Genomic DNA, 16,005 nt, shown 5'->3' on the forward strand with positions numbered 1-16,005 from the left:
CTTCTAATTGTTCTTCTTATTAATAGAGACGGGTGATGGACCATGTATTTTACCCACTTTTACCCATGGTTTATAAGTGTTTTAACTATTAATTATTATATTATAGTGTCTATTTAGCATATTTATAGGATCATGAGTGATTTGGAGAAAAATGATGATTTTGGAGCATTTTGGAGATTTTTGGAGTAAGCACCCGAGATGATCATCGAGCACGACCATCGGTCGACACTTAAGAAAAATAATCGATCGATGTTCACATCTTGACATTGATCGACAGCGAAGCGCGCAGAAATCCCGTTTGGTCTCAGCAGACATAGAGCCCAAGTCTTCACCTATTTACAAGATTACCCCTGACGAGTTTTAACCTAATTATATAAGCTTTGCCAACATGTTAGAGGCAAAGTGTGCTTTCTTGTTTTACTGATTTTACAACAAAAGTTTTCTAGGATTTTTAGTAGATTGGAGAGAAGATCCAAAGAGATTTGTGATTGGAACTCCATTGATATCTATCTATTTATCTATGCAGTTTTTATACTTTATTGCTGTTATGAATTGCTTGACCATGTCTGAGTAGTTCTGTTGTTAGATTTAGGGTTTAAATAGGTTATGAGGGATTAGCCCCAACTATATATTGCTAAGTTGTGATATTCATCTTTAGGATTGTCATTAATGCATGTTTCTAGACTAGCTACCAAGAATTTTCCCTAGAAATTGTAGACATAAGCGATAGCTTGCATCTCACCTTGAATCCATCCTAACTGAGCTAAGATTGCTAGAGTAGGCGAGAGCTCAGCTAGGAAGCTTAGTGAGCATATTCAATCTGCACATTAACGCTTGACCAAGAGCGTCGATCGATATTCCAATCGAATAATTGGTCGACGTTTCAACAAGTGTATCGATCGGTATTCCTATAGGATAATCGATCGACACTGGTCAATAGACAAAGCGAAAGCCTAATGGTTTATTATTAAGTCTTGAGCTCTATAATATCATGCATACTAGTTATTAGGCATCTGTAGGATTATAATCTTTTATTTTCTGAATAAAAACCCTAAGTCTCGCTATTTTCATTTATGTACCAAAACCCCAATCAATTAATCGAACATTCACTTGTTCACAAACCTGCAACTTTACATTTAAAACATTAAACAACATAGCTTAACAAATCTGATTAGATTTATTAGGTTCCCTATCTCTCTGTGAATTCGATTCCTAAGTACTACAACTGAACCTTTTATTTGAGATAGTAATTCACTTTTTAGGGTAATTTGAGTGATATCAAACGGGTTGTGCATATAGGGTCCTGAAGCATCTGAAAAAGGGCTGAATCATAGAAACAAGAGGTTATTGTATGCTTACAGGGCTGGTTTAACTTTTTGTCCCATCCAGGATGGTCTTCAATGAAATTTTATTTGGTTCGGTTCAGACAACGCAAAATTGGTTTTAGACTGATTCATACTGGGTTTGAGTCAAACATAATACACCATTGCTCCATAAAGCAAAATCAGTTTCTGTTCACTGAAGTAATACATCCAAAAATCGTGTTCCGTTTGTTAATGTAAGGGAACGCAAAACTAACTAAAAGTTTTATTTTCTCATATATGCCTTCAACGACAAAACTAGAACAGAAATGTGAATTTATTAGAAATATGTAAATTATAATTAAAAATGTCATTTTTTCTGTTTTGTATTTTAAATCCAAAATGAAGAAAACCAAATTTAGAACAACAAAACGTCTTGGTTATGTAGTAATACAATTAAATTTGTACAAAGGTGAATGCAATGTTAAAATACGTGTTATAAAATAAAAATGTAAAGTAAATTTTAAAGGTATCATTTAATTTCTTGAGATATGTCTTATTTGCTTGAAAATAATGGAAGTAAATCCATTAAAGTGAAAGGCCCTAGAAATCTACCTTACACCCGTTTACATGGCCCTAGATATGAAAAGTGCAGCCACAGCTATGGTTGCAAAGAACAAGGTAGTAATCACACTTAGCTTCACTTACACCTTCTTTTTTGACAAGTCTTGAGGTGTTTTCACATCTTCAGCAAAGGTCACCCAAGAAATAAGCTAAAGTAATCTACAAATTCCAAATGCATTTTCCACAACTAGATATAACTGTAACAAAAAACTCATTTTTAAGAGCATGATATTCATAAACAAATATTGGTTGTGTGATGTTTTTATACATATATTTAACTTTTGCTAATTGTAAAAATAAGTTTAAAAACTGATGGATAAAGTAAATAAATTTTAAATTTCTTCATATTTGCTAATATTGTTTCTTCTAAAAACACACATAAATAGTTTTGAAATCATTAAAATATATATTATTGTACAAAATTCGGCGCGCAAAAATAAAAGATAATGTAACCCAATTAGATTTTGGATTGCAAAACGATGACAATCATATTCTTTTTTTTTTTTTTTTTTTTTTTAGTTTTTGGGTTATTTGGGGATGTGCAAATCTCACCAAAGTATATATAGATTTAGGTCATTTGACAACTGTAAATATTATTATTTTTCTATTGGGTCAATTTTCTTATCACCCATTGATTGAATTCAATCATAGCACTTGCAAAAACAAGGCAAATTCTATACCAAATAGTAGTGTGAAAGGTGTAATCCATAAAACACCTAGAGAGAACGGAGAAGAATTAAGCTTTCACACTTATAATAACACAAGAACAAAAGTGAAAGAGTTGTTTAAAAGTGTGATTTGAGAATGGATGGGCCACAACTAATATACAAATTAGAAAGGCAAGTAATAAATAATATAATATACAAAATCATACATGGATAGATATAGACATGCCTGGTTATGTGAAAAGGTTTAAGAGTAGTGAGTGCATAATTATTGGAAGTATACCAAACAACTCCTGACTTTTCATCGTTAAGAATTGGAATTAGGTTTGATATTGTTCTCTTTTTTTTTTGACAAGGTTTGATATTGTTTTTTTTTTGGTAAAAAGGTTTGATATTGTTTTCTTAGCATAACCTCTTTTATTCTCATTCGATGTTAAATTTTTTTTCTTTATGCTCCCGTAACGTGTTGATGTGGTGGTACATATCGTATGCATACATGTGGGTCAAATTGTAGAATGTTATGTGATATAGGGGTTTGGCTCAAAATATTGAAAATATAATATTTTAACTAAATAATTTAACTCTGTGAAATGTGGAATCTATCGATTTACATGTAACAGTAAATAAAAAAAACAATATAACAGTTTATGTAGCCATATCGGAGGAAAATACGTTTTTCTATGTTTTTTTTATTTTTTTGCACATGGAACATAGATGATTAACTAAGAACGTGAATAATACGTTTCTTCTCTCAAATTCGTTGATGTGTGTTGAAAATGTTAGCCAACATGTCATTATCGGTGAGGATACTCTAAATCAAAACAGTCGGTTGCGAAAACTATTTTAAGCTGTCAAAACGTCTTCATATACTCCATAACCTATTCATTATCAAAATCCAAAAAGTAAAACGGTGAAATTGTTAAAATGAATTAGATCCTACTATATAAAAAGTACTAATTTAGAGTTCAATTAGAGATGCCACATAGGATGAAATATTTCCATCCAATCATACCTCCACGTCATTACGAATTTAACAACCCTAATAATAATACTAATATTAATCCTTTAGCCCAACACTAGCATAACCCAATAACGTTTAAACAAATCTTTGAAATCTGTTTTGATAACAAGATTGCCCGTCTTCTTTGGATTTCATGGATTCAAATTTATAATGTGTCTTAATAATCAATAAGACCATTGAATATAGATCCATGGATATAGATTAAAAATGTTTATGTTTGGAATTATATACCGTGTAACACACATGTATTGCAGCCACCGACGAAGCAAACAATTGTTTTTAAAAAGCACTATTATTAAAAAAATATGTATGAACTGTACAATAAATAATACATATATGAACCGGAAAATCTATAGTGGTAAAAATCACTATTTGTTTTACTAATTCAAGTCAATACTATTAAGTTAGGAACATGTCCAATTAATAAAGGTTGTGTCCAACTTAAAGAAAACTAATTACATTTAGAAACTACATTTATATTCTATATATTTTGTAACCCCTGCAAATATATATTTTTATATTAGTCTAAAATATGCCAACAAATTTAACTCTTATCTAATGCATAAAAATATAAAGATGATGTTGTGAGATAAGAATGTACACACAAAATTTTAAATAAAAGAATTGAAAAATTATATAATTTTTTTAAAAATATTTTATATAATAACTTAATAATATAAATCATAATCAAAAATACTATTCGTATCACATTTTTATTAACCAAAAAAACTCGTGCTTTCGAAGCGCGGATCAAAATGTAGACTAATATAGCTCCTAATATTTATTTAAAAATTAAATTTCTCAAAAAAAAAGATTAAAGACAGCTATCAAGTCTGTTTAAAAAATATAGTGGTTTGTTCTTGCACCAGAATTTTGGTTATGCAATTCAAAACCTATTATGTTGTTTTGTTACTTTTCTCCTTAAAACAGAAACAAAGAGTAATGAACAAAGACAAATTATGAACTCTTATTATCGGATTGTTTGTTTTTTTTTTTTTTCTCGCTTCAATTTGATGACTATAACTAATTATTTCAATTCACACAAGACTTTCAAATTTTAAACGTATCACATTAAATATAAAATCTTCAACAGATTATAATACCGAAATGTTCTTCTCGATAGACAATAATATCAGAAAGGCAAGTAGCACATCTCCTGCCACAATCACCGGCAGCACTAAAAGTTCAAAAAATCCTTTGTCTCATCAATACAAATCAATAAAATATACGAATAAATTCAGTAACATTGCATATTTGATACAAACCGGTTAACAACCTCAGCTCCACATAACATTCACATCATCTTCCACTCAGAAATTTGCAACGAGAAGAAAGGCGGAGACAACCATTACGTGTAAGTTACTCAATCAGTGGATTTCCACATTTCAAGATCTCTCTCTTTCGCTGACTCATTTTCTAATTCTTTCTTTCGTCAAAGGGTCGTTTTCCTCAGCACGATGGTCAAATCAAACCACAATGATCCTCCACCTGCTGGAGGTAAATCAAAATTACGACTTTACCGTGCGTTTATAGACTTCTCGAACACATACGAATCCAATCACCCCTCTCTGGAATCCAAGAAATCATTTGTCCAAAATCCGGACAGAACATCTTAACTATTAAGTGCAAAATCAAGCGTAGAGATAGTTTGATTTGTTAGGTTATACTACGAAAGTAACACAACAAATCCTTAGTATTAAATTCTCGATCAATTTATCTGGTTTTTTAGTTCATAAGTTTTTTTCAAGGGGCCCTTTTTCAATATAATTCATAAAATTTCTAATTAGTTTATTAATAGAAGACCTAAACACACTTTTAAAATATTATTTCCAAATTCAAAACACAATAATGCTAAACAATATCTCAATTACGAAATATTTTTACATATTTTTAATTTTCAACACGTTAATTTAATTTCTATTACTACAGAAAATCACTATGCACAACCAAAAACATCAGCTCCCCTCTACTTTTACATCTATCAATTGACTTCCAACTTCATTTGCATAAAAAAATGAATAATCAATCTTAAAAAACTCAATGTCATATATTACTTCTTATATTTACTTTAAATCTATTTTAACAACAACCAGAAAGAGCCACAACTATAATCATAGACAAATTTTAATTTCATCCAATATCCACGCGTAGTGCGGACACGATCCTAGTAAATATAACAAACATTGGAAAAAACAGCTAAGCAAGAGTCAAACTTATAATACGAAGGTGGGAATAATTGAGAGTGTGTAGCCTTGTTCGCCCCAAAACCGCAGTGATAGTGATCGGAGACTCAAAGATAGCCGTCACCTCTCCTTCATCTCTTTCTATAGTTTTTGTCACTTTTTTGTTACTACAACTCAAACTTATTGATTCTGAAACGCCGAAAATAACAAAGACACCACATGCAGCCTTTTTTCGAAATAGCGACAATTGCCAGCATCTTCACCCTCAATTTAATGAATTGTTGGCGTTTTGTTTTTGAACCCGGCCTATATATCAGAATTATTGTCTTTAATCGTTGCTAATTTAAGACATACAGTCAAAATACTGTATTTCAATAATTTCGTTAGATGGGTCCATTCATCGTAAATGATATGATTATATAAATAATTCAAGTGATATGTGGACTTTTAAAAAAGAGGTAGAAACGTTTTCAACTCATAAGTTCTTTTTTTTTGTCTCTCAAAGTATTAAAGAAAGTAAACTAAACCAGAGATGTGTTTACATCTTATTTTCAATGGGAGAGAGCCTTAGAACATACATATCTGAAAATGTAGAACCAAATGTTTCATCAGCAACAAGAAGAATATATTGAAAACCAGAGCCCCCACCTTCTTCACAGTTCCAGAGAATCCCTGTCCAAATAAATTTCAGAGTAAGAATAAGAACTCAGAAGAATGGATAAAAAGCATCAGGTGAAACAAAATCATTGAAATGTTAGAGAATCTTAGACCAAATATATAGGGGTCTGTCTTTAGAGCAGAGAAACTCATGAAAAAGGAAATAAAGAACCACACAATATGTAAGAGTAGTACTCAATGGCAAGTAAGAAGGAGAAAAAGAGATATCAGGAGAATCTTTCTGTAGCTGTTGTGACATATATACTAATATGAAATATATAGTATATTCCACCAAATCAAGAAGTGTAACTCTGTAGTTCGTGGCTGTAACTTCATAATGCTTCTTAAGGTTTTAAACAAAGTGACTGTAGACATAAAACAAACAAGTTCACACATTGATCAAGTATTAAGAACTTGTAAGCGTACAAGTCAGAGAACAAAAATCAAATCTAGAAACAATTGGGCTATGCCCTGTTTACTTTAAGACTAACATATGAAGCTTTTGAGTGATCAAGATTGACGAATGAATGAATGAAAATTGAGACTGCGTCATGTTAACTTTAAGACTTATCATATGAAGCTTTTTGAGTGATCAAGATTGACGAATGAATGAAAGTTGGGCTGCCTTGTTAACTTTGAGACTAATATATGAAGCTTTTGGGTGTTAAGATTAATGAATGAATAAAATTAAGTTGTGTACTGTTTAACTTCTAACAATAAATGAATCTCATGTTCGTTTAGCGACATGAAACTGCAATTGTGATCCAATCCAATTACCCAGCCGGTTTACGCTAAACCAAAACCCTAATTCCAACGGTACTAGACTAACCGATGAATCGAGAGGCTAAGCGTTAGCGGTCTTAGGGATCAGAGGGACACCGTTCCCTTGTAGTTTATTCTGTTTAGCTTTGGCTTCTTCCTCGCGGATCTTCTGCATCGCGAGCATTCGCTCCATGACGAGCTCGTACTCGCACTTCTCGTAGACGTGACGCTCGTCCTCGCATTTCCATGGGAGGAAGAGCTCGGCCTGGCGACATTTGTTGAGCGGAATCAGGAGATGAGCGCACTGGTCTCTGTAACCGAGAGGTACTTTAGCTGCGACCATCTCTTCCTGCGTTGCGATCATCTTCTTCGATGAACCAGGAACCTCCATTCTCCTCGAATAACAGTCGCGATTCCTTTCCTTATTTTTTTCTCTTGGCGTCTCCGATGTGCTTGACCCGGACATAATCAGATTCTTCGTTCCGGGTCATATTGTGCCTGTTGAATTACAAAGCCCAAGTTTAAACCGCGATACGTTGAACGAGGACCGAAAACAGAACTGGAACCTAAGTACCTAACAAAAAAATCCGATGTCCTACATGAGAAAATAACTAGATTAACACAGAAAAGTTGCTATATTACTAGAGTATTATAGAAAAGTTTTTAATCACTAGAATGTTTTTAGTCCCTAGTAAATCACACAAAAGACTCTTGCTTAACTTTTTTTAGTTAAGAATAATTTTAATTATCAATACCACATCACTAAATTTGTAATCCTCCTCATCAAAACAGTGATCAAAAGAGAGAGGTTAATCAATCGACGTCTTAGTCTTAATTCAAACACCACAACTTCCTTTGTTCTCTTGTTTAAACCGTAACACATTATTTTTTATCGTTTTTTTTTTGTTACATTCGAACCTGCTTTATCCGATATTGTCTTCGTCGTCTTCGTCGAAATCGTATTCTTCTTCTCGGAAATCGTCTTGTTCGCAATCTCCCAAAATCGTCTTCTCCGGTATGGTGTCACTAAGTTTGATTTATGATGTTGATGTGTTCTATTTATGTTGTGTCTGAGTTTGATTTTCATTGCGACTGAGTTATATATTATGTTCTGACTGAGTTAGTGTTCCATTTGCGGCTGAGTTAGATTATATGTTTTGGCGGAGATAGTTTTCAATTGCGGCTGATTTATAATCTATTTCGGCTAAGTTATATATGTTTTTATTATTAGATGGATGTTCCTGAAGATCAAGCACGGGATTACCTTCCAAACTTTACGCATAAGAGGCTTCCAATCTAGAAAATAAAGAGATTAATCACAGTTGCCATATGGGAGAGTTCCCTAACGTCAGAGAAGCAATAGGACATGATGCGTGGGATCACCTGAAGGAGTTTCCCGTTGGAATGATTGCTAAGCTAGATAGCAAATTTGTGTGGTTTTGTAGGACTGTACACTATCTACTATGTAGGCAGCTGCGAGTATATAAGAAGGAGATTTGGAGCCTCGTTGTTGATCAACTTATGAGGTTTAGCTTAAACGAATTCGGTGCGATCACTGGGTTAAATACATGTCCACTACCGATAGAAAGTTTTAAACCTCACCAATACAAAACATTCTGGAAGGAGTTGAATGTGCCACATGGGGTGGGACCGAAGTTAGATGAACTGAGGCTAGCATTAGAGGTCTATCGGCCCTTGAGTTTTGAAAAGCGTAAATGGTTAGGGCTATTAGTTTTTCAAGCTATGGGACTTTATGCTTTGCATCACAATTTTTGGATACCATTTGAATGTGCAAAAATAGTATTCGATGATGAAGCAATGAGGTCGTATCCATGGGGTCCGACTGCATATGAAGTGCTTGTTGATTCTATTAAGATATTGCATCCACAAGGATGGTCATACACCATAAACGGCCTGAAAGATGTGTTGCAAGTTTGGGCGTATGAATATGTGACTTGTTTTGGAGAGCGTTTTGGGAGAGTTGTCGATGAACAAGAAATTATGCTTTTTGATGGGGTGGAAAGCGCATACGTGCAAGTTTTGCTACTATTATATCTGAGGAAATCAGAGATCGTGACGAGGTAGGTATCGATGGATGAGTTTTTATTTATATTGTGGTTGAGTTATGAGTTACTGGTGACTAAGTTATAATTTATTGATAGTTGAATTATGAGATTTTGATGACTGAGTTATTAGTTATTCTTGACTAAGTTATGAGGTTTGGTGACTGAGTTATTAATGGCTGAGTTATTAGTTACTTTTGTATGTGCGCATGAGGAAAATGGTTATGAAGAAGTCTCTACAAGATCTGTTTCATCAGTGGCCGGTTGAAGCAGATGACCCACAACTTGTGAACTTTATAACATATATACATGCTGGTAGGTTTGTTAGAAGATTTTGAGATGTGCAGAGGAATGAGAACAAGAACAACAGAACGAAGGCTGAAGTTTCGTCAGCGGCGGAACCACCAACAAAAAAGCAGAAAAAGATAAGAAAGACAAGGAAGTTGTTGATGTAGAGATAAAATGTTTCCTAAAATCTAGGTAAATATCTTATTATATAAAATTTTGTTCTTAAAAATTGCTAATAAACATGATTGTGACACATGACAATAAATACTACATGTGTTAAAAATATTGATCATAAATATATATTTATTTAATAAAAATTATTTGATAGTAATTTCTTTTTTGAAAATCCTCAACATATAAGAATTGTAAAAGCAATTTTAATGTAATTGCACCAAAGAAAGATCAATATAAATTAAAGGAACATCAAATCGTACTGATAACGTATTATAAGTAGAAAAGAGAAAAAGAGGAATTGGTGTATCTTATTTCATGAGTAATGAGTTCTTTATACATGATTACAATAGTTTGGGTACCAAGTAGAACTTGGAGAATAAGTATACTTGATAATCAAGTAAATCTAGTACTTTTTATAAGAGACATCACATAATATTCATAATATTTCTCCTTGATGTCCATTATACCATGCTTTCAAAATGCCGTAGATGCTGCCTAACTAAAAAACTCCCTAGAAAAATCCAATGGGAAAAAATATGGTTAAAGAAAAAAGAGTGCATCGCGTAATAACTTCTACTCATGTGTAACATACGTCGAGATCTTAGAGACAAAGTATTCTGATAAGATGAATTAGTTTCTTGGAAGTAGCAGTGGGTAACACCTTCGTGAATAAATCAGCTAAACTGTCACTTGAATAGAACATTGACATCGCCATTCTTCGATAGTGCTTGAGTCTTGAATTGATAATTTTCTTTTTTATCTCAAAAACTTTAGAACAGTGATAGACTTTCATCTCTCAAATTGTAACATTCTCTTTTAAGTGTCTATCTTTTGTGTGTTCTTTGTTGCATCGTTAAAACTTTGACATAGAAAAATTTTATGGGATAAAAACCATGATAAGAAAAAAGAATACAACCACACTTACTATCATATTTCTTCTCTTGGAAACAATTTTTTTCAGGATATGCATTTCAATCAAATAAATTTTGAGAATTGAGCTTAACAGAATAAACTCTATTTACTTCTATTACGATATATATAGTGCCTGTAGACTTCTTAGACACGGCTGTGAAATTATTTAGACTACAAGTCAGCCAAATTTATCCAAACCAAACCAAACCAAATTTCATAAATAGCAAAGAATTTCTATATGTCTAGAATCAGAAAAACTGAAAAAACTTGAACTTGAACCGAAACCGAATCGAAAACCAAACGCCAAGAAGATAAACTACGACGATTTATATAATGCACATCATTCTATCTAAAACATATCTAAGAAACATCAGTGTTTCTTCTTTAACAAGTTTTCTTGATAGTACAAACAAGATCCTCCATGGCATTAACAAATGACGAAATAAGTTTTACATACTTCAGGTGTGGAACCAAGAAGAAGAATGAAATAAAACCTCACTAAACCTTCTTCTGCGTGTATCTAACAGAGAAGAGGACAAAAACTGGAATGTTCACAGACCCAAGACAGACCAAAAGCCAAAAGAAGTAATCAAGATGTCCGTTGTTAAGGTTGTCTGAAGGAATCCAACCATCATCTTTCCCGCTCAAACACGCCACAGCCGTAACAATCATCGAACTCAAGTAGTTTCCAAGCGTAGTAGTAAGAAGTGCCCAAGCATTACACAAACTTCTCATTGTATCTGGAGACTGCTCATAGAAAAACTGAATCCGACCAACGAAGAAAAAAACACCAGCAGTCCCCATAAGAAAGTACTTGCCAGAAGATTGTCATATCTCCACTTTCTCGAGCTAAACGTAACCGAACCGTCTCAACTACAGCTGCAACTGCTAAGCTCAAGACAGAGACGAACAGTCCAATCCCCATGCGTTGTAGGTCAGTGAAGCCTTTAGCTAAGCCTGTGAACCTTCTCACAAAGGGAACGATGAGTCTATCATAGATTGGAACGGTTATGAGAACACTTGCAGTGTCGAACATGCCTAGAGTAGCTGGAGGGATCTCAAATGAGCCTATGGTTCGTTGCATGGACCGTCCTTGTTGGACATAAAGAGTGTAGATCTGTGAGTGGAGGACTGAGAAGATGATCCCTGAGGCCCAAATAGGGAACAAACGTAATATAATCTTAACCTCTTCGACTTGAGTCACAGTACATAGCTTCCACGGGTCGTGAATGGTGTCTTCTTCTGAGATCATTGCGGCTTTGTCAAGAAACTTGTAACCGTCCGTTACTTCGGACAGAGGTGTGTGGTTTTCTTCAGGGAGCCTTAGGTTCATGTTACGGTATGCGGCTACAAGAACTTGGCAAGCTCTAGTAATGGGACTGCCTCTAGGTTTCTGAAACCTATAAAGAGGAGTGCCGAAGAAGAAACTAGCTGTAGCGAGTCCCATGAACACGGTTGGTATCATGAACCCTAGCTCCCACCCACAATTCTCTTGAACCCATACTAGAAGAGTAGATGAGACAAACGCACCAACGTTGATTGAGAAGTAGAACCAGTTGAAGAAAGAAGCTTTTCTGTCTCGTTCATTTGGATCGGTCTGGTCAAACTGATCAGCACCAAAGGAGGAGACACATGGTTTGATTCCTCCAGTACCAAGAGCGATAAGGTAAAGCCCTGAAAATAAAACTGCTTGCTGAGAGGTTGACAGATGGAACCTATACATTCTGCTGGCTTCAGACCCGGAATTGAAGCTGAGAGTGTCAGTGCGACCATTCCCTGAAACAGATAAGAAGTAACATCATCAACCAAATGAATATAACCAGCATAGTTTGATAAGAAAAGATGCTGTGAGACTGTTCTTCATTGTTCAAAAATTCACCAAACCATAGAAATAGACTATTAGTGACCGCAAGATTTTGGGAGCTATAGAAAATTTAATAAAAGAAATTAACAGTTTAGAAGCTATATGTTATTTATATTAACTCTTAAAATTTTAGGTATCACAGATAAAATGTTTCACTTGTATATGTCTAGGACCGGCCTTGGCTATCTATCAACTCTTAGCCAAATATCCATCCAAGCCCTCAGTAACCCTTTAACCAAATCTCTACAATAAGTCATATGGTACCCAAAGCTTGAGTAGATGAACCTATTTTAAGTAAGCATACGTATCTTGGTTTATCAAAATGTTCAGCTCATTTCTTGCAAACCCTTTTAACTAAAGCAAGGTTTTTTTCTCTATAAAAATGCTTACGATGAAATAAATGGCAGAGAAACAAGCAATTGTCAAATATCTTCCCCAATAAGCATCAGCTATTAGAGCTCCAAGTAGAGGAGTGATATAACATGTGCCTTGCCATGTCATGACGTGTCTAGCTGCAGAAACATTGGTCTCGTGCAATTCATTTGTGAAGTAAGTGATTAGATTCTTGGCAATGCCATAATAAGCTAACCGTTCACAGCATTCATTGGCTGCACATCAAAGCATACTGGTTCTTGAAAGTTACAGACAGGACATTAGGAGGACCATAAGTATTAGAATTGATTTATACCAAAAATGAATGGGCAAGCTTTCCAATTTCCTGTTTTCTGCTTCAATGGTGGGTTTCCATTAATGTCTACTGACCCATCTTCAGCATACAGTTTCACTTCTTCCTGGAAAATAAAGAAATCAGACATGGATCTTCTTCAGAGACTTATGAAACGGTCACAAATATTACATAGACCCATGAGGCTGAACCTGTAAAAGAGATTGTTCAGCTTCAAGGAGTGACGTTTCTTCATCAATCGAACCCATCTCTTTACTTTCTACTCAATATAACAAACTTCATTCAAAGCTAACTTAAGCTTCTCGACTAAAAAAATATTCTCGCACTGAACAAGTTGTTGCGTGAGTGGGTCACTCACTAGTCACCACAGAACCATATTCTTTCTAAAAGAATATATTCTAAGGGAATCTAAACCAAATAAACCACGTTTTGAAAGTATAAGCAGATACGATTAGATTTGATTTTGTTGAACCAGTATGGTTGCATCTTTTGGGCTTCAATATTAATGAGTTTCTTAATTATCTTTACTGGCCCATTGTAACAAGAAATTTCAAAAGTTCAACTTATATAACACATATACATCACGTAAAGATGCAAGGCATGTAAAGTCAAAACAAACATACATTTTTAATTTTTTATAACGTCCGATATCATCATTAAGTACCATACTTCAACTTTATTTCTGGAGGATAGTGTATAAATTGGACGAGTTCTTAGAAAAACAAACGGAATGCCTTTTTCAGAATATCGTGTACACTTGCATTGCATGCCATTGATTAAAGCAAAGTCAGAACTTGGAAAAGGCAAACTGGTAAGCCGTAACTGCCGTCTGCCGGTATAAGGCTTATTCGTCTATTGGCGTCTCCTTTTGCAAATTCCCATTGACTGAAGCATTGAGAGTTACTTGCTGGCTCGACTTTTTCTTAATTATTCTCGTCTGCCAGTTATACCGTTTGTACCGCCTACCGCCCCGTAATATTACGTATATGTACCATTCAAAAACAACTTTGATAAAAACACAATTGGACGAGTTAAACAAAATAATCATTTTGTTCCTTCAAACACAAAAAAAAAAAAAAAAATTATAGGTTTGCACGAAATGTACATGTCCTGGGGGAAATACATGGCAGTGAATTGTTACAGAAAGAAAACTTGAAAATAAACATGGAGTAATATCTTTATTGACTAAAATATCGATAGCAAATACAATAATTAAGATATAACTAGTTAATCTATAAATCTTAACTAAATCTATAAATTGATAGCCATGATCTTGTAATTTCTATTGAGTATTTTGTTTTTACTCTCAGTGTTGTATTATGTTCTAATTCTAAAAATTATAAGTTTGATAATCAAAATTTTCTGCTTATTTTCATTTTTAAAAAAAAATTAGGATAATCATATCTTGATCAAATAAAACCATTAATTACAGGAATTTCGTGATAAAGTCATTATAGATTTTATTTGATAAAACCATTATAGATGTGATAAATTTGTTTCAGATACACCTATATAGCTAGGATACCATCATTGGATAGTTCTAAAATCTTATATTGGTCTTTCTATTTTTTTTAGGATATTGGTTTTTATTTAAAGGATTTGTTTATCATATATTAGATTTTATTTCATAAAATTTAATGATTTTTTTTTTGACAATTTCGCTTAATAAACAAAGTGTTAAAAGTTGTACATATATTTGTTGGAAATATGGTTTTGATTAATATAAGGGTAAGAAAAAATTAGCCCACTGTTGTTAAGTATTCAAAATCAAAAGGTTTTAAAGATCTTAATGTCCAAGACGTTTAGAAAACAACGTTGAATTATATAGTACTCCCTTGTTCCTTAAACTTAAATGTTTGTAAAATTATTTCAAGAACATGTTTTACGTTTTTAGGTATGTTTTATTAGTTGATGATACAAACTTTTTTAAAAATTATACTTCTTAAATCCTATTGATCTAAAATTATTAAAAATTGGTAAACACAAAAAATAATGGGAAAATTTCATAAAAATGTTCCAACTAAAGTTCGTTAAGCTTTTTAATACCTAAACTGTTTCGCTACCCACTTTAATACTTTAACTAATTATTATACTTATTTTAATAGATAAACTTTTAAAATGGAGCTGATTTTAATACTCAAACTGTGTTTATTTTAATCAAAGATATTAATAAAATTTAAATAAAATTTTAAAAATCTCTAAAATTCACAAAACAACCTTAATAATACTCAAACTGTGTATATAATCTTCTATTGTGTAATATAAGTTTTAAGTTTTAAATATCAAATTTAGTTTGTTTTTGGAATAGAAAAAAATATTTACTTTCCTTCAAAATTAAGTTTTTCTAATTTTTTTCCATAATTTAGTTACTTTCTTTCCTTTAACTTAAAATAAAATTAGAAAAAAATTTAATTTGTTTTAGATTTTGAAAATTTTAAAAATTTTGTTTAAAATTTATTAATAAAAAATTAGATATTAAAATGGGTACAGTTTTAGAAGTTTGTGTATTAAATTGAGCAATATGATTAGTTAAGTTATTAACTTGGGTAGTGAAAAAAATTTGATATTAAAAAGCTTAACGGAATTTAGTTGGAGTATTTTTATTGAATTATTGCTAAATCAAGATTTATAATATTTTTTAAGGTATATAAAAACATATAAACTTACATCATTTAGAAACGGAGCGAGCATTAATTTTTACTTTTCAACATAGTTAATTAAACTAAACTCAGGGTAGTCTAAACCTGTGGGAGGCTTGATTAATCGCCCAACTCTGTTTGTTTTATGAACTTTAACTTTGTTTGAC

General features: G+C 32.8%; 1 protein-coding gene and 1 pseudogene across 1 annotated transcript; both read right to left on the minus strand.

The window, feature by feature from the left end:
• Positions 1–6,232: 6,232 nt before the first annotated feature.
• Positions 6,233–7,679, minus strand: LOC125604410 (NADH dehydrogenase [ubiquinone] 1 beta subcomplex subunit 7-like). The gene is made up of 2 exons (XM_048774811.1): positions 7,281–7,679; positions 6,233–6,466 (listed from the first exon to the last, which is right to left on the minus strand). The coding sequence occupies exon 1, from the start codon at positions 7,677–7,679 to the stop codon at positions 7,296–7,298; it is 384 nt and encodes a 127-aa protein (XP_048630768.1). The 3' UTR covers positions 6,233–6,466; positions 7,281–7,295.
• A 3,372-nt stretch (positions 7,680–11,051) lies between these two features.
• Positions 11,052–13,768, minus strand: LOC106396051 (annotated as a pseudogene).
• Between the last annotated feature and the right edge of the window lie 2,237 nt (positions 13,769–16,005).

The sequence above is a fragment of the Brassica napus genome, unplaced genomic scaffold (genome assembly GCF_020379485.1).
Source record: "Brassica napus cultivar Da-Ae unplaced genomic scaffold, Da-Ae ScsIHWf_53;HRSCAF=93, whole genome shotgun sequence".
Taxonomy (NCBI): Eukaryota; Viridiplantae; Streptophyta; class Magnoliopsida; order Brassicales; family Brassicaceae; genus Brassica; species Brassica napus.